At 48.4% G+C, this 24,477-nt stretch overlaps 1 protein-coding gene and 1 pseudogene across 2 annotated transcripts in view; one reads left to right on the top strand and one right to left on the bottom strand.

The window, feature by feature from the left end:
- The window catches only part of KLHL22 (kelch like family member 22), a 65,076-nt gene that overhangs the window by 11,233 nt on the left and 29,366 nt on the right, over positions 1-24,477 (bottom strand). The window contains exons 3-5 of the mRNA XM_017882603.1: positions 23,436-23,601; positions 16,703-17,421; positions 9,650-9,842 (exon numbers count right to left, since the gene is read on the bottom strand). Of these exons, the coding sequence (XP_017738092.1) occupies positions 9,650-9,842; positions 16,703-17,421; positions 23,436-23,601 (1,078 nt within the window). The remainder of the gene's footprint in view (positions 1-9,649; positions 9,843-16,702; positions 17,422-23,435; positions 23,602-24,477) is intronic.
- Positions 1,327-4,803, top strand: LOC108536100 (kelch-like protein 12 pseudogene; annotated as a pseudogene). The gene has a single exon (XR_001887415.1). The product of XR_001887415.1 is annotated as a kelch-like protein 12 pseudogene (transcript).

The raw sequence follows: 24,477 nt of genomic DNA, 5'->3' as shown, positions 1-24,477 counted from the left end.
TTTTTTTTGCATTTTTTAGTAGAGACGGGGTTTCACCGTGTTAGCCAGGATGGTCTCGATCTCCTGACCTCGCGATCCGCCCGTCTCGGCCTCCCAAAGTGCTGGGATTACAGGCTTGAGCCACCGCGCCCGGCCTAGTTTTTTTTAATTTTTTATTTTTTGAGACAGGGTCTTGGTCTATTGCCCATGCTGCAGTATAGTGGCACAATCTTGGCTCATTGCAACTTCTGCCTCCTGGGGTCAAGCAATTCTCATGCCTCAGCCTCCCGAGTAGCTGGGATTACAGGCACGCATCACCATGCCTGGCTAACGTATACAGAGTAGTTTTCATTTCTCTGGGATAAACACCAGGATGGTAACTGCTGGGTCACATGATAGTTGGAAGAACTGCCAGATCTGTTTTCCAGAGTGGCTGTACCATTTCACATTCCTATCAGCAGTGCATGAGCATAGTTTCCCTGCACAGTCACCAGTATTTTGTAGTCACTACTTTTCATTTTAGTCATCCTGAGGTAGTTCTCTCACTGTGGCTTTAATCTGCATTTCCCTAATAGCTAATAAAGTTACACATCTCCTTATATGCTTATTTGCCATCTGTATATCCTCTTCAGTGAAATGTTTCAACTCTTTTGCCTTCTTTTTTTTTTTTTGAGACAGAGTCTCGCTCTGTCGCCCAGGCTGGAGTGCAGTGGCATGATCTCGGCTCACTGTAAGCTCTGTCTCCCGGGTTCACGCCATTCTCCTGCCTCAGCCTCCCAAGTGGCTGGGACTACAAGGCGTCTACCACCACACCCAGCTAATGTTTTGTATTTTTAGTAGAGACGGGGTTTCACTGTGTTAGCCAGGATGGTCTCAATCTCCTGACCTCGTGATCCACCCGCCTCGGCCTCTCAAAGCGCTGGGATTACAGGTGTGAGTCACCGCGCCCAGCTTCTTTTGCCCTCTTTCTAATGGGGTTATTTGCAGTATTTTGCCAAGGTTTTGTTTTGTTTTGAGATAGAGTCTCACTCTGTCGCCCAGGTTGGAGTGCACTGTCTTGGCTCACTGCAACCTCCACCTCCCAGGTTCAAGCGATTCTCCTGTCTCAGCCTCCCAAGTAGCTCGGATTACAGACGTGTGCCACTGCGCCCGACTAATTTTTGTATTTTTAGTAGACAAGGATCACCATGTTGGCCAGGATGGTCTCGAACTCCTGACCTCGTGATCCGCCCACTTTGGACTTTCAAAGTGTTGGGATCACAGGTGTGAGTCACCGCGTCTGGCCTTCCATTGAGTTTTAAGAGTTGTTTATATATGTATTTATTTAATACTAGTCCTTTGTCAGATAGGTGGTTTGCAAATATTTTTTAATTTTGATGAAGTCCAGCTTATCAATTTTTCTTTTTATGGCTCATACTTTTGGGGTCAAGTCTAAGAATTCCTTGCCTAGCCCTAGCTAGATCCTCAAGATTTTCTTCTGGTCATCACATCATGTGGCCACCGCAGGGACCAGACGCAGACGGCTCCAGAGCCTCTGGGCCCAGGGGGTGAGGGGGTGGGGGGGGTGGGCGACGGTGGCGACGCTTCGGCTCCTCCTGAGCCGCCTGCTGGCCCTGTGCCCCACTCCATCCTCACAGGCTGGGGATAGGCCCTGGCGCAGCTGTGTGGTTTCAGGAGCAGAGTTGCAGAATCCAAGGACCCATTTTGTTCTTTCTCCGCACTGCTTTATGGGAGGCATTATGGCCCCCAAAGACATAATGACAAATACTCATGCTAAATCCATCCTCAATTCAATGAACTCCCTCAGGAAAAGCAATACCCTGTGATGTGACATTGAGAGTAGAGCACAAAGACTTCCTTGCCCATTGGATTGTGCTGGTTGCCTGTAGTGATTACTTCTGTGCCATGTTCACTAGTGAGCTTTCACAGAAGGGGAAACCTTATGTTGACATCCAAGGTTTGACTGCCTCTACCATGGAAATTTTATCGGACTTTGTGCACACAGAAACAGTACATGTGACAGTGGAGAATGCACAAGAACTGCTTCCTGCAACCTGTCTGCTTCAGTTGAAAGGTGTGAAACAAGCCTGTTGTGAGTTCTTAGTCAGTTGGACCCTTCTAATTGCCTGGGTTATTAGGGATTTTGCTAAAACCCCAATTGTGTTGACCTGATGCAAGCAGCCAGAAGCATTTTCCTGAAGTGGTATAGCATGAAGAGTTCATTCTTCTGAGTCAAGGAGGGGTGGAAAAGCTAATCAAGTGCGATGAAATTCAGGTGGATTCTGAAGAGCCAGTCTTTGAGGCTGTCATCAACTGCATGAAGCATGTCAAGAAACAGCAGGAAAAACCCTTGCCTAACCTGCTACAGTATGTGCAGATGCCCCTGCTAACCCCCAGGAATATCACAGATGTAACAGATGCTGAGCCTTTCATCCACTGTAGTTTACAATGCAGGGATCTGGTGGATGAAGCAAAGAAGTTTCATCTGAGGCCTGAAATTCAGTGTCAGATGCAGGGACCCAGGACAAGGGCTCACCTAGGAGCCAATGAAGTGCTTTTGGTGGCTGGAGGCTTCGGAAGCCAACAGTCTCCCATTGACGTGGTAGAGAAATATGACCCTAAGACTCAGGAATGGAGCTTTTTGCCAAGCATCACTCATAACAGACATGTGGCCTCAGTGTCTCTACATGACTGAATCTACATTATTGGTGGCTATGATGGCTGTTCCTGCCTTAGTTCAGTGGAATGTCTAGACTACACAGCAGATGAGGATGGGGTCTGGTATTCTGGGACCCCAATGAATGTCTGACAAGGTCTTGCTGGAGCCACCACCCAGGGAGATATGATCTATGTCTCTGGAGGCTTTGATGGAAGCAGGTGTCACACCAGTATGGAGTGGTATGATCCAAACGTTGACCAGTGGAGCATGCTGGGAGATATGCAGACATCCCAGGAAGGTGCTGGACCTATAGTGGCCAGCGGAGTGATCCACTGTCTAGGAGGATATGACGGCTTGAATATCTTAAATTCAGTTGAGAAATATACCCTCATACAGGACATCGGACTCATGTTACATCAATGGCCATCAAGTGTTCTGGTGCAGGAGTAGCCCTGCTGAATGACTATATTTATGTGGTGGGGAGATTTGATGGTACAGCCCACCTTTCTTCCATCGAAGCATACAACATTCTCACTGATTCCTGGACAACTGTCACCAATATGACCACTCCACAATGCAATGTAGGGGCCACAGTGCTTTGGGGGAGACTCTATGCAACTGCAGGATATGATGGTAATTTCCTGCTAAGTAGCATTGAATGTTATGACCCTATCATCGACAGCTGGGAAGTCGTGACATCCATGGGAACCCAGCGCTGTAATGCTGGTGTGTGTTCTCCACAAGAAGTGACCATTGTTGGAGCACCATCCAGAGCTAGTGACCAGTCCAGCGGACAGTTAGTGGGAGAATCAAGAATCCTTTCCAGAATGTCTGTTTCTCACTGTGTGCACAGGGTGATTACAGGCACCAGTGCAGTGATGATTGTACTTATTTGACACATACTCCCCCTCGTCCTGGTTGTTGTTCCTGAGAAGGGTGGGTAACATACTCCAGGGAAAAGAATGTACATTGAATGGATGTGAGAGACCACATGGCCTCTCCCACTGCTTTGGGGAGCACTTTCCTATCATTTCTAACTTACCACGTGCTTGGTGTACTATATGTATGTTGTGCCTCATACGTTGCAAAGAACTAAGGTGAGTATTGCCTACTACATGTGGGCAATATCCAGCCTAGATGATTGGAAAGATACCAATTTAAGTAAACTTGGTGAAATTCAAGTCTTTTTTTTCCCAAGAACAAACATATTTTCTAATCTACAGGTAGCTAGGGGCAACACAGTTCCATTCTAGAGAGAAACAAAAGGGAAAACCCCACAAAACTTTGGGGGCAAGGGAGAGAGACTCATCTGACACTTCTTTTGGAGGTCAGGATTTATATATCACAATTGAAGTTAGAATAAGTGAAGTAAACTGAACTGGATGGAATGTCAGTGAACTCAGAACAGCACTGAAGTATTACATAGCTTGGAAGATGGAGAAGGGCATATTATTTGAAAGATCTTTTTATTTCCCCAAGGTCTTTCGCACCTTGGGGAAATAAAAGAGTGAACAAATATTGGGATGAGAGAAGATGACATCAATGTGGGAGTTCAGTATAACTGGGGATAAACTAGAAGTACCTGTGATTTTACAGTTGTCTTATTACCTGCCAGGGCTCATCTAGCCATGGCAATGTTTGCCTTGAATGGGGGTGAAAGACTTTCTTTGTTGAATCAAATACTACTACACTATTACACTTCCACACTATTTATTTGGGGATGGGCTGGGAGTGACAGTAGCCTACTAGTTCAGCTACCTGATTACTGCCCCATTCTTTCAGAAGCACACTTCTGCCAAGGAGTGGTTTATACTGCTGTATTTGGTACATTTAGTCTTTTTTCTGCTATAAGTTCTCCTTACCTGTCCTTTAGTGTATATTTTATTCATCACAGGACAGAATAATCAAGGACAACAAAAATCCTTTTGTTAGTTTCAGTACCTTAACTATCAACATTTCTGGGCTATCATTCAATATTCCTCTGTGTCATGGAGTGAAATTCTTGTTTTATGGGTATTGGGAGTGTGGGAATGTGATAACCTAAACAACCTTTGCTCTGAAATTCCATTTTTCCCTCTTTCCCTGAATTGTATTAACCTACAGAGTTAATTTCTTTTGTATTTTTTAAAGAAAATATTAAAAATCAACAGTCTCAAAAAAAAAAATTTTCTTTTTTTTTCTAGAAGTTTTATGGTTTTACATTTAACTCCATAAACCATTTTGAATTAATTTTGGTGTATGGTATGGGACTTGGGTTGATGTCCATTTTTTTGCCGATGGATGTCTAATCGCTCCAGCACTATTTGCTGAAAGATATCTTTCCTCCAATCTATTGCTTCTGCACCTTTGTCCAAAATCATGTGTAACACAACTGGGCATATTTACCCGGGTCTGTGGGTTTTCCATTCCGTTTCACTGATCTATGTGTCTAACACTCTATCCACACCACAGCTTTGATTACTGTAGCTATGTAGTAATCTTGAAATTGGGCAGATTCCTCCCATTTTATTGTTCTTTTTCAAAATTATTTGAGCTATTCTAGTTCCTTTGCCTTTATATATAAATTTCAGAATAATCTCATTTACATCTACTGTCACAAGTAAAATCAAATCAAAATAAAAAAAATTACTTATTTTTAAATTTATTTTATTACTTTTTGAGACAGAGTCTCACTCTGTCATCCAGGCTGGAGTGCAGTGGCACAATCTTGGCTCATTGCAACCTCTGCCTCCTGGCTTCAAGCGATTCTCATGCCTCAGCCTTCCGAGTAGCTGGGATTACAGGTGTGTGGCACCACACCCAGCTAATATTTGTATTTTTAGTAGAGATGGGGTTTCACCATGTTGGCGAGGCTGGTCTTGAACTCTTGACCTCAAGTGATATACCATCCTTGGCCTTCCAAAGTGCCGGGATTACAGACGTGAGCCACTGCACCCGGCAATAAAAAAAAATTTTAGGCTGGGTATAATGGCTCACTTCTCTAATCCCTGCACTTTGGCCAAGGCACGCAGATCACTTGAGACCAGGGGTTCAAGAACAGCCTGGGCTATAAATATGGTGAAACCCTCATGATACTAAAAATATAAATATTAGCTGGGCATGGTGGTGCTCACCTGTAATCCCAGCTACTCAGGAGGCTGAGGCAGGAGAATCACTTGAACTGGGGAAGCAGAGGTTGTAGTGAGCCAGGGTCATGCCACTTCACTCCAGCCTGGGTGACAGAGTGAGACTCTGTCTCAAAAAATAAACAAATAAAAATATTTTAAAAAGCTTATTGTGCATGTAAAAGATTTCATGAACCAAGAAACCCCAAACTGGAAGTGGTATGAAGCCCCAATTCACAGCAGTTACAGCACAGCTTATAAAGCATGAATGAGGAAGTATATTGTTCCCTACTGTGCATAAGTTTTCTTTGTAATGCTATCACACTGAGGGAGGACAGCTTAAGTTTCAGTTACATGGCTAGAGGCAGTTGGCCTAGGGGTATATCCAAACCTCAGCTTCCATTTTCATTTTCCCTTAATAGCACAAAAAACATTTCTGAAGTTTTGATAGGAATACTAGTATTCCTGTATTAATACTATACCAATATAAGGAATACTGTATTAATATATGTATTATTAATTGGGTTGGGAAAGAACTGACATTCTTACTATTTGACTCTTCCAATCCATGGACTTGGTATGTCTCTCCATCTATTCACATATTCTTTTATTTCTTTCATCGGTGTTTTGTAATATTCAGTGTACCAATCCTGTGAGGTTTTTTGTTTGTTTTGAGACAGAGTCTTGCTCTGTTGCCCAGGCTGGAATGCAGTGGTGTGATCTCGGCTCAGTGCAACCTCTGCCTCCCGGGTTCACGCCATTCTCCTGCTTCAACCTCTAGAGTAGCTGGGACTACAGGTGCCCGCCACCACGTCCAGCTAATTTTTGTATTTTTAATAGAGATGGGGTTTCACCATGTTGGCCAGGCTGGTCTTTAACTCCTGACCTCAGGTGATCTGCCCGCCTGGGCCTCCCAAAGTGCTGAGATTACAGGCGTGAGCCACCACGCCCTGCCAACATGACCTATCCTTTTTCATTCCCCAACATCTGATCCATCAGCAAGCCTGATCAGTTTACCGCCACACTACACTCTGAACCCTCCCATCTCCCTCCAGGTCCACAGCTGTGTGTCAGCACAGGTTACTGCTGCCTTCAACCCAGACCACGCAATGACCCAGGGCCAGCCTCGCTTGCTCTGCTCTTGATCCTCGCGCTTTCTTTTCCTACAAGCATGCCCCATGTTTCCTCCCCTGCTCAGGAAAAGCTGTGAGCCCCTCTCCTGCCCTGGAAGGTCCTTCTGTTAGACTAGGCAGATGGTTAGATATGACCAGGGAAGTGGATTCCAGGTCGGCCTCAGCCCCTAGCATGCCCGGAAGGGACTATGACCTCTGAGACATGTTAACCACACCTGGGGTTTCAAAAGCCCCAACCCCTCTTTCAGTTGAGCTTATCCAGCTCAAATAGGAACTAACCCCACAAGAGACTTTCCACCCCAAGGAGCCTTTGTTGTATATTTTGCCCCAGTTTTGCTTGCTTCCAAAGTAACTTTTGCTCATTGTAATGGTAAAAAACACACCTCCTCGGTGAAGATTTAAGATGCTAATGAGACATGCGATAAATGCACTAGCAAGCAGAGCCACAGTGCATGCGCTGCTAGACCACCCAAACAAAACATGCTTATGAGTAACACCTCTTCCCGCCCATTTATGAATAATCATTAAGCCTCCCGTAAGGGAGGTTTCCCAGTGCCAGTTGGGGCGATCTTATTCTGGAGCAGCGTGCTCTGCCTCGGCCTTCAGAATGTACTCTTGCTTTTGCAATAAACTGCCTTACACTTATCCTCGTTAATGCATGTCTCTTGCTTAAAGTCTTTTAACCAAAAAGACAAGAACTGAGGACACATTCCCAGTAACATTTCCTCCCTCTGTAAATGGCAGGTCTAATTGACATATCCTCAGGTGGACATTCCCCAGAAAGTCCCTCTAGATTCATCCTACCAGAGCCCCCTCCCTGGAAATGCTTCAGTTCAGCCCCCTCTTCATTTCACTTACCATAATTGTAACCACTTTATTGATTTGTTTGCTGGTTAAGAGTGGTTTCTCCTACAAGGCTGTAAACACCATGGAGTGGGGAGTCTTTCTCATTTCTCGTCACCACTGGATTCCCAGGACTTGGTACTTGGTGCTTAGTAGTTGCGGAATGAATGCATGCATGAAGGAAGGAACACCAGCAGCCAGGACGCAGCTAGTTGAAAGCCAAGGCTGCCCCTCTGTGGCCAAGCTGGAGAACTGCTGCTTCCCCAGCTGCCGCAGACAAAGAAATTGCTAAGCCCCTCCCACAACACCCACCTAGGAGGCTTCCCCCATCACCCTTCCTGGAACAGAACCCAAGAGCCCTCCTTGTCCGCTTGGTCTCAAGGACTTCCTGATCTTCTCCATGCAAAATCTGCTCCTTTCCCCAGGATGGGGGTAGGGAGTGTCCTTCCAAAGAGGCTTCCTTCTCCCCAAAGAAGCTGAGAGCAAGGAGCAAGTCAGCTTGCAGCTCACAGCTGCCCAAGAGACAGAAATCTGTGTGGGCTGTGTGAATGACCTGGATAAAGAGCTGGATCCACTGAGGAGACACTAGCCCTCCCCCCCTGAAGTCAAAGTCTAAGTCCCTGGGGGGATTGGGGGTCATGAGAGATACTGGAAAGAGGCTTACAAAGGCCAGAGCTCTTGCTAAACTCCCTAAGGCAGTGCAGGTAGAACCTGCCCTCTATACCATCATCTGCCTCTTGGGAATCCCCAAAGGTGTACCTGGCCCATAGCAGGTGCTCCACAAATGCTATGCCAGTACTAGCAGGGTGCATACCCTGTTCTCGGAAGCTGAGACCCAGGAAGTAGGGGACCAGCAAGGACTGTTCCTTCCCTGGGATCCCATGTCTGGTTGTTACACCAGGCCCGAGTACCCCAAAGCCATAATATAAAAGAGAGGCACCTCCCTAAAACATCACTTTTCCACAATGAACATAATTTTAAACATCTTCAAATTGGAATAAAGGTATTATATAAGATGCACATGATTTTGTTTTCTTTTCAAGTTGTCCCAATATTCAAACATAGGATTTAATATAAAAAACAAAATCTTAGGCCGGGCGGGGTGGCTCAAGCCTGTAATCCCAGCACTTTGGGAGGCCGAGACGGGCGGATCACGAGGTCAGGAGATCGAGACCATCCTGGCTAACACAGTGAAACCCCGTCTCTACTAAAAAATACAACAACAACAAAAAAAAAAAAACTAGCCGGGCGAGGTGGCGGGTGCCTGTAGTCCTAGCTACTCGGGAGGCTGAGGCAGGTGAATGGCGTAAACCCGGGAGGCGGAGCTTGCAGTGAGCCGAGATCCGGCCACTGCACTCCAGCCTGGTCGACAGAGCGAGACTCTGTCTCAAAACAAAACAAAACAAAACAAAAACAAAAAACAAAAAAACAAAATCTTAGAGTGTTTCTTGGCTCTGGAAGGCCCCACCCTTCAGGGGACCTAGAGGGAAGAGGTCTGAGGATAGGCCAGTGAGCTGGGCTACTGAGGGCCCTCACCTCTCTCAGGGCCCCTTCCTGTTTAACATCTCTGGAAGTGTCCCAGCTCATCTCAGCTGCACAAAGAGCAAATGTTCTATCCACATTTGAACTACAAGGTTAAAGCAGCTTGCCAGGGCCAAGGTGGTGTGACAAGGTCTCAGCATGTGAGACTCACAAGTGGGGTGCAATTCTGAGCAATGGGGTCTGGATCCTTGATAAGCCTCCCCAGGTGGGCTGGCTGAACCTCATGGGGCCTCATCAATGCATTCAATGCAGGGTCTCTGGAGAAGCATGGATTCTGCTCACTGAGCCTGTTTCCCTGACCTGGGACAGGTCTTGACACCTGGGCCTCTCACTCTTTGCACATCCTGGGGAAGGAAATTAGGCAGGAGAAGGCCCCTCTTCTTCCTTACCTCCCTCTTGAGTGGAGCCACGTATGCCCAGCAGTTGGTGGCAGGGTCGTAGCGCTCCACAGCATTCAGGTCGTTGTGGTAGTCACGGCCCGCCACAGCGTAGATGTACCTGCCTACAACACACACGGACAGGTCGGCGTGCTCCTGCTGCAGGGACTGGATCTGGAACCAGCGGTTGTGCCGTGGGTCATACCTGTGCCAAGATATAAGGAAAGCACAGCACTGACTAGGCATGGAGGCTGCCCCGCAGGCTTGCACCTCTTGTTCTGGTCCCATTTCTGTTTTGCCTCAGCCCAGCGTGAACCCTCCCCAACTGCCCCACATACCAGTGCACACCGATCTACAGCCAGGCCCACAGGCTGTTACACACCTGAGCACAGGTGCTTCCCCAAACACAGAATGGAAGGAGTGGCCAGAAGCCTTCTGTGTTTCCACCTAACTGTCCACCTGGGCTGTCCAATGGCTTTTTTGTTTTGTTTTGTTTTGTGAGACTGGGTCTCTCTGTCCCCTAGGCTGAAGTGGAAGTAGAAGTGCAGTGGCACAATCATGGCTCACTGTAGCCTCAACCTCCCGGGCTTAAGTGATCCTACCACCTCAGTCTCCCGAATAGCTGGGACTAGAAGTGTGCACCACTATGCCAACATTTTTTTTTTTTTTGATAGAGACAAGATCTTGACACCTGTGACATATATTGTCCAGGCTGGTCTCAAACTCCTGGACTTAGGCAATCCTCCTGCCTCAGCCTCAATGGCTATACAGAAACTTCCATCTCACTTACCTCATCTCATCGTCCACACAGCCTTGCTCCCACTCAGGAGGGCCTCTAAATACAGCCTCTCCACTGGATGGGTGTATCAGCCCCTCACTGGCCTCCTGGCCTTGAACTTCCCCCAGCACTCCATCAGGAGTGGTCTGCTCAGGCACACCCTGCACACAGCACCCATCATACCCTCAAGCTTTGTCAACAGCAGCACACAAGGCTCTAGTCATCGTACTTTCACCTCCTTCCACCATGCTGCCAGCCCCGAGTTTCCTGACCTCCCCTCCACTCAAAGTCTCCCTCTCTGGGAAACTGGAAAGGGTTAGCTCCCACCCTGGACTGCAGGCTCTGTAAGGGCAACGTGTATGAGATTCCAGGGATCCCCCATGGGAGAAAAGGCACTGGACTCGCTGCAGCAGGCCCATGAGGGTAGAGGAGTCTGGCTAAGACCCAAGGAGGGCTCCTGGGCTGAGCACCAACAGGGAGCATGGCCTGCAGTGTGGAGCAGCGATGATCATAGAGGCATGAGGGGCCAGGACCCAGTGAGCTCAAAGCCAGTGTCTGAAGCCTCCTTGCCCAACAGCCCACAGATAGTTATAGCCTCTTTCAGACAAGTGTTTTTATTTCTCCAGAGGAAGACCTATTCCAAAGAGAACAAGTCTAACTTCAACTGGCTCACAAGACAGTAACCAAAATTTTCTTTGGCCTGTGCCCTATGCTGGTCAGTGAAAAGATCAGTTTCATCCTTTGCTCCAAAGCACAAGTTAGCTGTGCTCTGCTGCTGCTTCCTCCAGCCCCTGCAGCGTGGCCAGCCCCTCCCTGCCTACCAGGAATGCAGCAAACAAGAGCCTCAGGAGGCAGGGCCAACAGAAGAGGGAACACACACCTGGGTGCCCCTGACCTGGTGTGAATCCTGGGCTCTGCCCTGTCTAGCTGGGTCTGCCTGGGCATCAGTTTTAATCTCTTGGAGTTCACTCAGTTCTGCACCTGTCCAATGAGGTGGTATCACCTGCCTAGAAAAGCTATCAAGAGGAATCACAAAAGACGAGCATGAAAAGGGTCCTTGTTAACGTGGGGGTTCTAATGGATCAGGGTTCATTTCTATATCCCTAGAACTCAGTATAGCCTTTGGTTCAGGACAGATTATGTTCTATCTGCTGAATGAATTAAACACAGGAATAAGATTACCAGCAATGAATCATTCATTCACTCTATCAACATTCCCAGGCCTCCCACTGCGGATGGGGCACAGTGCTCAGCACTACATCCAGAGGGAGCCTCAAGAGGTCAGGGCCCTGCCTTCCCCTGCAGAATGGAAACAGGCTAACCAGAGCAGTGCTCGATATAATGACAGACATTGTGAAGGAAAGGAAGGGAGGTAAGGAGATGAGTGACCTGCTAGTCAGCAGGGCCTGGGGAGGGCAGAGCTTCCTTCCAGTGATCAGGAAAGGCCCCCTGAGAAGGCAAGGTCTGAGACCTGCATGACCTGGGGCACAAGCCAGAATAAGGTCTGGCTAGGGACCAGCAGTCCAGGCTTGGGACACAGCACTCACAGAGGCCCCGTCAACTGGCTGGGATGGTGCTGTTCACTGCCTTTCCTATGCGCCGAGCTCCTTCACGTACAAATCTTTCCTCTCTTATGTTAATTCTGGCTCAATCAACATCTGCACCCCAAGTGTCTGCAACCAGAGTGAGATAGGACCCTCCATGTGCTTCTGTTTGCTCCTTCTTGTCTATTGTCCTAACAGCTTTTTAAGCTGAGTTCATGTGGATTTGTGGCTTCAAATTTAAAGACACACACAGGGCCGGGCACAGTGGCTCACGCCTGCAATCCCAGCACTTTGGGAGGCCGAGGCGGGTGGATCATGAGGTCAGGAGTTCAAGACCAGACTGGCCAATGTGGTGAAACCCCATCTCCACTAAAAATATAAAAAATTAGCCAGGCATGGTGGCGTGTGCCTGTAGTTCCAGCTACTCCGGAGGCTGAGGCAGGAGAATCACCTGAACTCGGGAGGCAGAAGTTGCAGTGAGCTGATATCATGCCACTGCACTCCAGCCTGGGTGACAGAGCAAGACTCCACCCCACAAAACAAAACAAAAAAAAAAAGGACACCAACAGTGATACCATATGTCAATAATTTAGACATAGCCAAAGTTCCACTGATTTCTTATTTCCCTGTTATGTCCTGTATCCCTCCTTCCTCTTTATTGAATTAATTTTCTACTTTATTAGAATAAGTCCTCAAGCAATATTTTCTAATAAAATAAGCTTTATTTTGCAAATAAAGATATAAACAATTTTAGTTATTGCTATGGACTAGATGTTTGGATTCCCCCAAAACCCCTATGTTGAAGGCCTAACCCCCAATGTGATGCTACTGGGAGGCATGGCCTTTGGGAGGTGATCAGGTCATGAGGGTGGAGCCCCATCACGGGCTTAGTGCCCAAGACTACAGCTCTTTCTCTCCACCATGTGAGAACACAGACGGAAAGGGCCCTTACCGGGACTGAACTGGCCAAAACAATGATCTTGGACTTCCTAGTATCCAGACAGTGAGAAATAGAGGTATGTTGTCTAAGTCACTCCATCTGTAGTATTTGTTATAGCAGCTGAAACTGACTAGGAGAGTCACTTTAACTCAGATTTGTATCATCCTATTTTAAACTCAGACATGAACCCCAGACCTGGTACAAAAATATTCTGGAATTCCTGTTAAATTCAGTAGACTGTGGCCAGATGTGGTGGCTCACACCTATAATCCCAGCACTTTGGGAGGCTGAGGCAGGTGAATCACGAGGTCAGGAGATCAAGACCATCCTGGCTAACACGGTGAGACCCCGTCTCTACTAAAAATTCAAAAAATTAGCTGGGCCGGTGGCAGGCACCTGTAGTCCCAGCTACTCGGGAGGCTGAGGCAGGAGAATGGCGTGAACCCGGGAGGCAGAGCTTGCAGTGAGCCGAGATCACACCACTGCACTCCAGCCTAGGAGACAGTGAGAGTCCGTCAAAAAAAAAAAAAAAAAATTAGTAGATTGTTTTTCTTCTATATTTCCATGACTTAAGCATTTGCATGACTATTAATGTTTTAATGTCTATTAAATTTTTTAAAATAAATTAAATGTACTGACTGGGCACGGTGGCTCATGTCTGTAATCTCAACACTTTGGGAGGCTTAGGCAGGCAGATCACCTAAAGTCAGGAGTTCAAGACCAGCTTGGTCAACACGGTGAAACTCCATCTCTACTAAAAATATAAAACAATGGCGGGGCATGGTGGCTCACACCTGTAATCCCAGCACTTTGGGAGGCTGAGGCAGGTGGAACACCTGAGGTCAGGAGTTCGAGACCAGCCTGGCCAACATAGTGAAACCCCATCTCTACTAAAAATACAAAATTAGCGGGGCGTAATGGCATACACCTGTAATCCCAACTACTCAGGAGGCTGAGGTAGGAAAATTGCTTGAACCTGGGAGGCGGAGGTTGCAGTGAGCCAAGATCACACCATTGCACTCCAACCTGGGCAGAAAAGACTGAGACTCCATCTCAAAAAAAAACCCCCAAAACAAAAAAGTTAGCTGGGCGTGGTGGTGGGTGCCTGTCATCCCAGCTATTTGGGAGGCTGAGGCAGGAGAATGGCTTGAACCCAGGAGGCAGAGGTTGCAGTGAGCCGAGATTGTGCCATTGTACTGCAGCCTGGGTGACAGAGCTAGACTCCTCTCAAAAAAAAAAAAAAAATTAAACATACTTTAAAAATATCAGCAGCCATGAAAATGCCCAGGGAAAATCATATTATTTAAAACAAAATTTTTTAGAGACAGGGTCTCACTCTGTTGCCCAGGCTACAGTACAGGGGCATGATCATAGTTCACCGAAGTCTAAAACTCCTGGGCTCCAGCGATCCTCCTGCCTCAGTCTTCCAAGTAGCCAGGACTGCAAGCACGCACCATCAGGCCCAGCTAATTTTTTTTTTTTTTTGGTAGAGACGGGGTCTCGCTTTGTTGCCCAGGCTGATCTTGAATTCCTAGGCTCAAGAGATCCTGCTGCCTCAACGTTCCAAAGTGCTGGGATTATTGACATGATCTGCACATAGCCTAAATTATTATTTTAAGTAGGGTCAGGGCACATAGCAGCATGTAACCAGCTACTACTAGGTATACCATGCAGTTGGTGTTCAGTAATCCACAGGGCTATGGCTATGGGAAAGGTACAAAGAATAATGTAGATAATATAGATGCAAAGAAAGAAGGAATGAAAGAAAAAAAGTGGTATCTTGGAGACAAACACCATTTGCTCCAAGAGAGGTAAGGTTTTTAAATATGCGGTTTCTGTATCAATGCTTTAAGATATAACCTGGTAAGTAACTCATCAAAATGCAAAGCCTAATTTACTGCAAAATCTTGTTTCCTTATATTCTAAAAGCCTATAGCTTTTAGAATTCACCAGTTCTAAGGCTGATGAAATGAGAAAGCAGAGAAAGATCCAAACTCTTAGAATATTCAAATTAAGGATTCATGTGGAAGTTTTGAGTCCACTGGAAGGTTAATGAAGCCTTCATTCTGGAGAAATGATACACCCCTGGGTTAACCAGTAGGGCTGTGGTCCTTCCCACCACCTCCACTCTGTGCGTTCCTACTCTCTCAAGGCAGGTCTTGCCGACCCCACTTGCCATTGTGATCCTACTCTCAGACAGGAGTTTGGGACTGGTTATTGGTTACAGGGGCTAATATTAGCATTACCCAGAGTTCAGCTTTGGTCTCACAAACACCCCTTCACAAGAGGAAATTCATACTCCCACTGTAAGTGAAAGTGAGATCAGTGGCCCATAGCAGGTGGACAGAGGACAGGGGCAGGCAGAATCCCTAGCTGTCACCCCCCAGGGACAGTTCTGTGGAAACATCCAGCATCCCTGCTGGGCACACAGCTGTCTCTACCTTCTGCTAAGGGTCAGAGGCCAAAACACTCTGGAGAGATTGGCTTTGCAGGTCTGTAGGTTACTCTCAGCAGGGTGGTCTGGCCTTGGCCCCCCAACTGGGAAACCGAGTCCCCTAAAAAAGAAGGTTTAAGGTTTGGCCAGAGGGAAGTCTGAACCTGGTGTGGCCACACCCACTGGGGGGACAACTTTTGTTTAGGGAGGAAATGAAGGTAGCTGTTTCCTTTTTTCTGAAACCTGCCCTTCCTCATACTTAACCACAATGTGTTATTGCCAACCTCTGAGTCTCATCAGCTTAACAAAGGAGATCACTTCCTGGGGCCTGGAGTAGAGAGGTGGCCTAGAAATGGTCTTCTCCTCCTTGGCCAGGATCACTATGCTTGATTCCAAGTGGCATGGCCAGGCCAGGCCCTACCCCACCCTGATCCCAGCAAACAGAAACATGAACACGAACTCAGTCAGCATCTAGCTCATGGCTGCTGGAAATAGTTGGCAATCTCTCTCTCTCCAGCACAGCTCCGTCTTTCAGCATGAAGGGTGGGGAGATTTCTCACATGCACCAAGGTAGGGTGGAGGGATCCCTGGAAATCTAATGGTAGTTGAGGCTGGTGGGCTTGACCCACTGTCCCTTGCTCTGCTCAGAAATGCATTTGTGAGATCACAGCCTAAGTGACTGATAGAGCCAGGCGCATCCTACAGACCACAGCAGTCCACAAAACCCTCTCTCGGGAAAACTGCCTCCTCCCAGGGGAAATTGTGCCAAGTGTGTGGCTGACTGCAGGGTAGAGCGAAAATGCAGCATGAGGCTCAGTGATGCTTGTTGGCCTTTACCACTCCCCTGGGCTGAAGACTGCATGCTGCTCAGGCACAGCAGCAGGAAGCCTATTCCATTAGCGAGCAGGTAAGAGAGAAGAAAGAGCAAGGCAGACTGGCGAAGGGAAACTGAAACAACGTGCATCAAAGCTGAGAGAGCACGATGGAGGGCGAGGCTGCCCAGCTGGCACTGCTCCTAGGTCCTCTCCATCCCAGTCCGACTGCCTTTCCTGCTGTGGGCTCCCCTCCCCTCCCATCTCCTCCTGCACAATACACTCACAACCTAGCCCACCCCAAAGAGGCCGAGCAGGGGTCCACGGTAAGTGGGTTTCTGAGGAGTAGAGGACATGCAGGAAAGAAGGCAATCCGGATGTCCCCTTCCCTTATCTCACTGCTGTCCACCTTCTCTGAATTCACCCAGACTTTATTCCACAATGACAAGTGACGCTCATATGAAAGGCTGGGGGAACCTGAGCAACTCTCTCAGCCCATGACTTCCACACCCTCACATCACCTGAAGACAAAGGGACCAGCTAGCACCCTGTCCTACCTCCAGCATCTGGACTCTGCTCGAAATCCTTGGACATTGTTGTCCCCTCCAATCAAGTACACGAAGTTGTTGAGCACCGCGATGCCCTGGTTGGACATGCGGGGGGCCAGGGAGGCAGTGAAGTGCTTCCACTCTCCCAGTAAGGGGTTTAGATACTTGGCCTGGTCGCTGAGGACAGTGGATGGCGTGGAGTGAATGCCCCCAAAGCCCACAACGCACTGGAAGTCCGACCGCAGCTCTGTTTGCGGGCTCTGCAGGCTGGGCTGTAGGCTCTCGTTCCGGTGGTACATGAGGGCGCTGGCCACTGTGTCCCTCAATGGGCTGGGATCCAGCTTGTCATGCAGCCGCTGCAGGACCTCAGCTTCCATCAGCGGAAACCGCACTGTCTCAAGGAGCTTTGGGGGCTCGTGCAGCGAGATCTGGTCAGCCTGCACCTGCTCCAGGCTGTAATGGTAGAGAAGGGCTCCCTCGTATACCTCGGTCTCGCAGGAGACCTCCAGGCGATTGCTGCTGAGGAGGGAGTAGACCTTCTCCAGTGGAAGCTGGCGGTACTTGTCAGTCCGAGAGAAGGCCACAAAGTTTTTGAGGATGTAGGTGTCCAGTTGCTCAGTCAGGCGGCTCAAGTCAAACAGCTCTGCCAGCCGGTAGACATCAAGAATGTTCTCTTCGTCCACCCAGGACATGAGGAAATCACAGCAGAAATGGATAATTTCTGGGATCTGCAGAGAGAATGACACCCATTCAAGCCTTGGCTGGCGAACAGCATCTGGGGGCGGGAGACAGAATGATGGCAGAAATACAGGCCCTTGTGCGCCAGGCAAAGTGGAAAGGAAGTCCTCCTTAATTGTCCCCAACCTTTTCTGACACACTGGAGACTGGGGCTTTACTGCAGACTGGGTTTAAGTCCTGGTTTGGAAACGTACCAGGTGACAGGATATACAGCATGTTTTGTTGTTTTGTTTTGTTTTGTTTTTTCTTTGAGATGAAGTTTCGCTCTTATTGCCCAGAATGGAGTGCAGTGGCGCAATCTCGGCTCACTACCACCTCCGCCTCCCAGATTCAAATGAATCTCCTGCCTCAGCCTCCCATACAGAATGTTTTTAACCTCTCTAAGCCTCAATCTCCTCATCTATCAAACAGGGATCATTAAAGTGAAGAGGAGTATGATGAAAATAAGAGAGCACATAGGAGTGGACCCTTGATATATGTCAGCTCCCTCTTAGATCAAAAGTACTGGCTCAGCCAGGCATGGTGGCTCACGCCTGTAATCCCAGCACTTTGGGAGGCTGAGGCGGGTGGATCACGAGGTCAGGAGATCGAGACCAGCCCGACCAACATAGTGAAACCCCGTCTCTACTAAAAATACAAAAATTGGCTGGGCGTGGTGGTGCGCACCTGCAATCCCAGCTACTCAGGAGGCTGAGGCAGAAGAATCGCTTGAACCCAGGAGGCAGAGGCTGCAGTGAGCCAAGATCGCGCCATTGCACTCCAACCTGGGTGACAGAGTGAGACTCCATCTTAAAAAAAAAAAAAAAGTACTGGCTCTCCAGAAAAGCAGGAAGCAGCACGAACGGTTACTGTGTCATGTATCTGTGGTTTGGAAAGGACCTAAGACCACCCCCATCCTTACCCTAGGATACTCTAGAAGAGGCAGGCTCTCTCCAAAAGTGTTGGGACCAAATGCAAACCCGGCCTTTTCCCCCTGCCAGAACATCCACCCTGGTTCCCTAGGAGTGCTCAGAGCTTCTCAGACACCTAACCAGCACCAACCCAGAAACCTGACTTAGAATTCTTTTTCTTTTTTCTTTTTAAAATTTGAGACAGGGTCTTGCTCTGTCACCCAGGCTGGAGTGCCATGGCAAGATCATAGCTCACTGAAGTCTCAAGCTTCTGGGCTCAAGTGAGCCCTGACTCAGGGTTCTTGAGGTCCCCAGCTGGGTCAAGACCCACTTGACTCCAGTAAGTGCAGGGGCTCCCAGGTGGCCACATCAACCCTTCCCAACTGTGGGGAAGCACTAGTGGTTTGAAAGGACGGCAAGAGAGAGAATAGCACTGGAGGGAGATGGGAATGAGGCCACAACCAGCAGGCTGTTAAAGGCCACCCTGTGAACAGACAACCAAATCTTGGAGAATAGAAGACAAAGGGAAGAGCCCTAGGGAAAACTGCCTGGGAGAACAAACCAGGTGTTGACAAATTCTTTAGGAAAGCAGGATTTTAGAGGTTCAGTGGGGCCCCCCAGTGCCTACCTCCTTTCTTTCCGAGTTCAGATTGAAAATGACAGAGTATCTTGACCTCTCTGTGACCCAGTCAGCTGCAGGTTTTCCCAGCAGGCTTGAACCCAAACCGGGCCCTTGAACATTCCCAGGCACTGATAAAGGCATCAAGGTTGCTACCCAAAACACTGAAAGAAAAACTGGTTCTGGCCCTGAGACAAATTCCTTAAACCCTAATTGAAACTCCATACCCTAACCCACTCCGTGGGCAAGCCTGGGTAAAGCCTCTCTTTTCCCTTGTCTGTCTTGAGGACATGCTGCACCACTCTATACATAAGTTCCCCTAATAAACGCTCTGGCCAGATCACCTTGGTGTTTGATGCTTCTTTCTTCGGAATCCCAAACCAGCTCCATTTCAGGATGCTGTGGGGTCCCCTCTTGTGGGAACCCCCCTGCTACCAACTCCAGTCATGGGTTCAGTGCAATAAATCAGTTTCTCTAAAAATGGGAATACCTGGCTTATCCAGGATCATCAATAAATTAACCATTATACATGGAATAATTCTGCTGGTATTTATTTATTTATTTATTTTAAATTTTATTTATTTATTTATTTTTGTTGAGACGGAGTCTCGCTCTGTCGCCCAGGCTGGAGTGCAGTGGCGCAATCTCGGCTCACTGCAAGCTCCGCCTTCCGGGTTCACACCATTCTCCCGCCTCAGCCTCCCAAGTAGCTGGGACAACAGGTGCCCGCCACCACGCCCGGCTAATTTTTTGTATTTTTAGTAGAGACAGGGTTTCACCGTGTTAGCCAGGATGGTCTTGATCTCCTGACCTCATGATCCACCCGCCTCAGCCTCCCAAAGTGCTGGGATTACAGGTGTGAGCCACAGCGCCCGGACAAGGTATTTAAAGCTTATCAATAAATACTAACAATAACTTTTTTAAAATTCAAAAGACATCTAATATTGCTTGCAAGGTGACATGCTAAGGGCTGGATGGGACCTACCAAATGTCGGACAGGTATGTGCCTACACTACGTATCCCCGTGGTACTTTGCTCGGCCCTGACCATCTTCTGTGCCTACACGACGTATCCCCATGGTGCTTCGCTCGGCCCTGACCATCTTCTGTGCCTACACGAGGTATCCCATGGTGCTTTGTTCGGCCCTGACCATCTTCACTTGACCTTCTGTTTTTCCCCTTTGCCAGTACTTCTGCTTTGCCACTTCTTCCCAAATGACTAGGTTTTCCTAAAATTCTGGTTTGTCATGGGCCAGGGTCCTGAAGACCAAGTTTTGGGCAGAATGTGAGCACAAACAGCCCTGAAGAAGCCTGGGCAGGAGCAGCTCCTTGAGAGGACCCTGCTGATACTCCTTTCAGTCCTATTTTTAGAGCAGTGGGCCTTCTGCTCAGTGAAATCTCACAGAGGAACCAGCCTGGGCTCAGGATGTGCAAAAGCCCCATAAGAGGCTCACAGAAGGGACTGCATGTGCTTGGGGCAACCCAATAGGACAGTGTTACTGGGTATCAGACTCAGGCCTCTGGGGACACCGTGAAGAGTCTGGTCCCAGGCCTAGTGCAGGGCACAACACATGGGAAAGCCCCCAACAGTCACTAGCTAACACACAATCCTACAGGCCTATGGACTTGACATGGTCATGCCAAGTAAAACCTACTATAAAACAATATTGCAAAGAAGTCTGATTTTTTTTTTTTTTTTTTTTTGAGATAAGCTGGCATGTAGTAGTATGATCACAGCTTACTGCAGTCTCCACCTCCTGGGGTCAAGTGATCCTCCCACCTCAGCCTCCCGAGTAGCTGGAACTATAGGTGCATACCACCATGCCCGGCTATTTTTAAAAAGGTTCTGTAGAGATGGGGTCTCACTTTGTCGACCAGGCTGATCTCAAACTCCTGGCCTCAAGCGATCCTCTCACCTTGGCCTCCAAAGGTGCTGGGATTACAGGCATGAACCTCCAAGCCCGGCCCAGAAGCCTGATATATTAAAAAACAAAGCTAGGCTGCTGCCCCTGAGATGGCCTCTGAGGCACTAGGGGAGATGACCCAGGGCTGTCGGGAGCACTGGCCAAACCGACAGAGAGAGACTGCAGGCCTCCAAGCTGACTGGTGAGAGTGAAAGTGGTGTTAGGAAGATGATCTGGTTTCAGTGTGTGTGATCGCTGCAGGGAGAAGAAGGAAATGGCAGAAATATAGAGATGGAGGCCAGGCAAAGGGGAAGGAAATGGAAACACAGAACAGAGATGGTTACAAGCAATACTGAGAAGGACGACCTGTCCTCACTTGGACACAGGGAATTAAGAAGGTGGACAGGCTCAAGGAGTCACTGAGGTTGAGCCCAGGGAACTGGCAGGATGGTCACAGGACACACAGAGCAGGGGGACTGGCAGGGGAGCTCCAGGAGAGTGGCAGGTGTGGAGGAGGAGATAGGACGGCTGGAGTTGAGCCATGCTGGGGGAGATGTTTCAAAGGCAGCTGAATCAGGAATTAACTGCTGCCAGGGTGGAGAACTGGATGAGGGTTCCCAAAGCGAAAATGACAGGGATGTAGGAACAGAAGAGATCTCTAAACAAAAGAAGAGGGGGAAATTCTTTTGTTGTAAAACCCAACTCCATCTACTCACCATGCAGGTATGGTGAGACAAGTCAGTCATCTCAGATCAACCCACCCAGCATCCAGGTCCTAACAATCTGAGAATAGGGCAAAGGGAGGCCGCCAGGGCCTTGTTACATGGGGTGGCACCTCCATATGCCCCCGAACAGGTTGGTTTTCCTATGACTTGAGTGTTTTTTCAATTGCGCCAAACCTGCCCTCATGGGAAGAAAGGTCAAAATGATGAACTTAGCATAGCATTTTGTTTCACTTTTAAGAAATGTGGGAAGAGGTGACTCTCAACTCATATCAGGCCTCTGATTGACAGCTCAAAGGCACCTGCAGGCCCCATCCTGTGTAACTGCACCCACACCACTGAGAATAACCCTCCAAAGCATAAGTCACACTGTCAAAGCCTCAGAAAAGTTTTTGAATTCTATAGGAAAACAAGTACTTAAACTTCAATAACAGGTTGGGCACAGAGGCTCACACCTGTAATCCCAGATCTTTGGGAATCCAAGGTAGGAGTATCACCTGAGGCCAAGAGTTTGAGACCAGCTTGGGCAACATAACAAAGCCCCATCCCTGGCTGGGCGCAGTGGCTCACATCTGTAATCCCAGCACTTTGGGAAGCCAAGGCAGGTGGATCACCTGAGGTCGGGAGTTCAAGACCAGCCTGACCAACATGGAGAAACCCCATCTCTACTAAAAATACAAATAAAATTAGCCGGGCATGGTGGCACATGCCTGTAATCCCAGCTACTCAGGAGGTTGAGGCAGAAGTGCTTGAACCCGGGAGGCAGAGGTTGCAGTGAGCCGAGATCGTGCCACTGCATGCCAGCCTGGGTGACAGAGCAAGACTCTGTCTCAAAAAAACAAAAAACAAAACAAAACAAAAAAAACAAGGCCCCATCCCATCCCTATAAAAATATATATACATATATGTATCAGCTAGGCACAGTGGCATGCATCTTTAGTCCCAGCTACTCAGAAGGCTGAGGCAGGAGGATTACTTGAGCCTAGGAGGTGGAGGTTACAGTGAACTATGATCATGCCATTGCATTACAGTCTGGGTAACAGAGTGAGACCCTGTCTTTTAAAAAAATAAACAGGCCAGGCGCATTGGCTCACACCTGTAGTCCCAACACTTTGGAAGGCTGAGGTGGATCACTTGAGGCCAGGGGTTCAAGACTAGCCTAAGCAACAAAGCAAGCCCCTATCTCTATAAAAAAAAAATTTACAAATTAGCCAGGTGTGGTGGCGCATGCCTGTAGGTTCCAACTACTTAGGAGGCTGAGGCAGAAGGATTGCTGGAGTCCAGGAGGTTGAGGCTGCAGTGAGCTGTGATTGTGCCACTGCACTCCAGCCTGGACGAGACAGAGAGCTTGTCTCCAATAAATTGAATGAACGGATGGATGGATGCATGCATGCATGGATGGATGGACGGAGAAATAAATAGATAAAGTTCAATAACAAAAAGCATATGTTTTCAAGAGACTGAAGTGGTCCAGTGCAGGGACAGGCAGGAAGGGCCCTGGCAGCAATGCTGGTGGACGCTCTGCATTGCCAGACCCCAAAGCACACAGGACGTCTGCATGCAGCCTCAGGTCAGCCTACCTGCTTATGTGCAGGATGCTTTCAATGACAGGGAGACTCAGACAGTGGGGAAACAACCAGCAATAGTGAAGAGGGCAAAGGCAGAGGGCCTGGGGTGTCTGAAGCAGCTCTGTTTTAGCTCCAGGGCACAACTCCAGAGTCCTCCCCACTTCATGGCCTTCTTCACTGCTTGGTCTCCTCACACTCCTGACCCATCTTCAAGCCAATGCTAGTGCCTGGCAGGCATCATGGGCATCTCAGGGAACCCCACCTGGGTGTGGGTCTGCCTTGCTAGATGAGACATGCCTCACCTGAAGTTGGCAAGCAGCTACCAGTGTCTCTTGCACATTGCTCAGGCTGAGCTCCAGCTCGGAGGTGTATATGAAATGTAGGATTTGGCACATAGCATTGTAGGACACGCCGTGGATCAGGACCTCTTCCTGTTCCATTTCTTTCAGTCCCCCAGCAAACATTCCTCTGAAAAGTGAAGACACAAGAAAACTGAGTTATACCAACAAGGACTCAAGCCCAGGTTGCCAAGACTGACAGTATTCAGAGAAGAACCTGGCGCTGGTGGCGGGGCCTGGGGAGTGGGCTGACCCACTCTGTGCTCTGAGTGAACTGTGTGCATGCATGAGCCATCCCACAAAAGGATCCTGACCAAGTCTGGGCAGCCATCCTGGAAATTGTCCTGTTTCCCTTTTCATGGGCCCAAGGAGTCCCATATGAGCCTCGGGAGGGGAGGCCACGCACAGCTTGCTTCTGCTGTGTTCATCAGTGCAATTCCTGGATCGGAGCAGTAGCAACTCCAGAGCACATTTCAGAGCAATGAATTAACGGGAAACTAATACAAGTCGTTTCATTCAATGTATATTTATGGAGTTCCTACCAGATGCCAAGTATCATTCAAAAAGCAGAAGGAGGCCAGGCACGGTGACTCACATCTGTAATCCCAGAACTTTGGGAGGCCAAGGCAGGCGGATCACTTCAGCTCAGGAGTTCAAAACCAGCCTCGCCCACAAGGTGAAATAGCATCTCTACTAAAAACACAAAAATTAGCCGGGCATGATGGTGTCTCCTCTGAGTTCCTCAGATGGAGGCTGAGGCAGGAGAATCGCTTGAACCCAGGAGGCGGAGGTTGCAGTGAGCTGAGATCGCACCATTGCACTCCAGCCTGGGCAACAAGAGCGAAACTCTGTCTCTCAAAAAAAAAAATACAGCATAGGTTGTAGTGAAAGTTCCCTTGCCTCTGCTCCCAGATATCAGTGAGTTCCCCTCCCAGGGCCGCAGTATTCCCAGGGCAGTCACATTCCACATCTCACTTGGTTTTTTTTTTTTTTTTTTTTTTTTTTT

This window comes from Rhinopithecus bieti, unplaced genomic scaffold (assembly GCF_001698545.2).
Source record: "Rhinopithecus bieti isolate Rb0 unplaced genomic scaffold, ASM169854v2 scaffold_13317, whole genome shotgun sequence".
Lineage (NCBI taxonomy): Eukaryota > Metazoa > Chordata > Mammalia > Primates > Cercopithecidae > Rhinopithecus > Rhinopithecus bieti.
The sequence above is the reverse complement of the archived record's forward strand: the minus strand, read 5'-3'. Positions and strand labels throughout refer to the sequence as shown.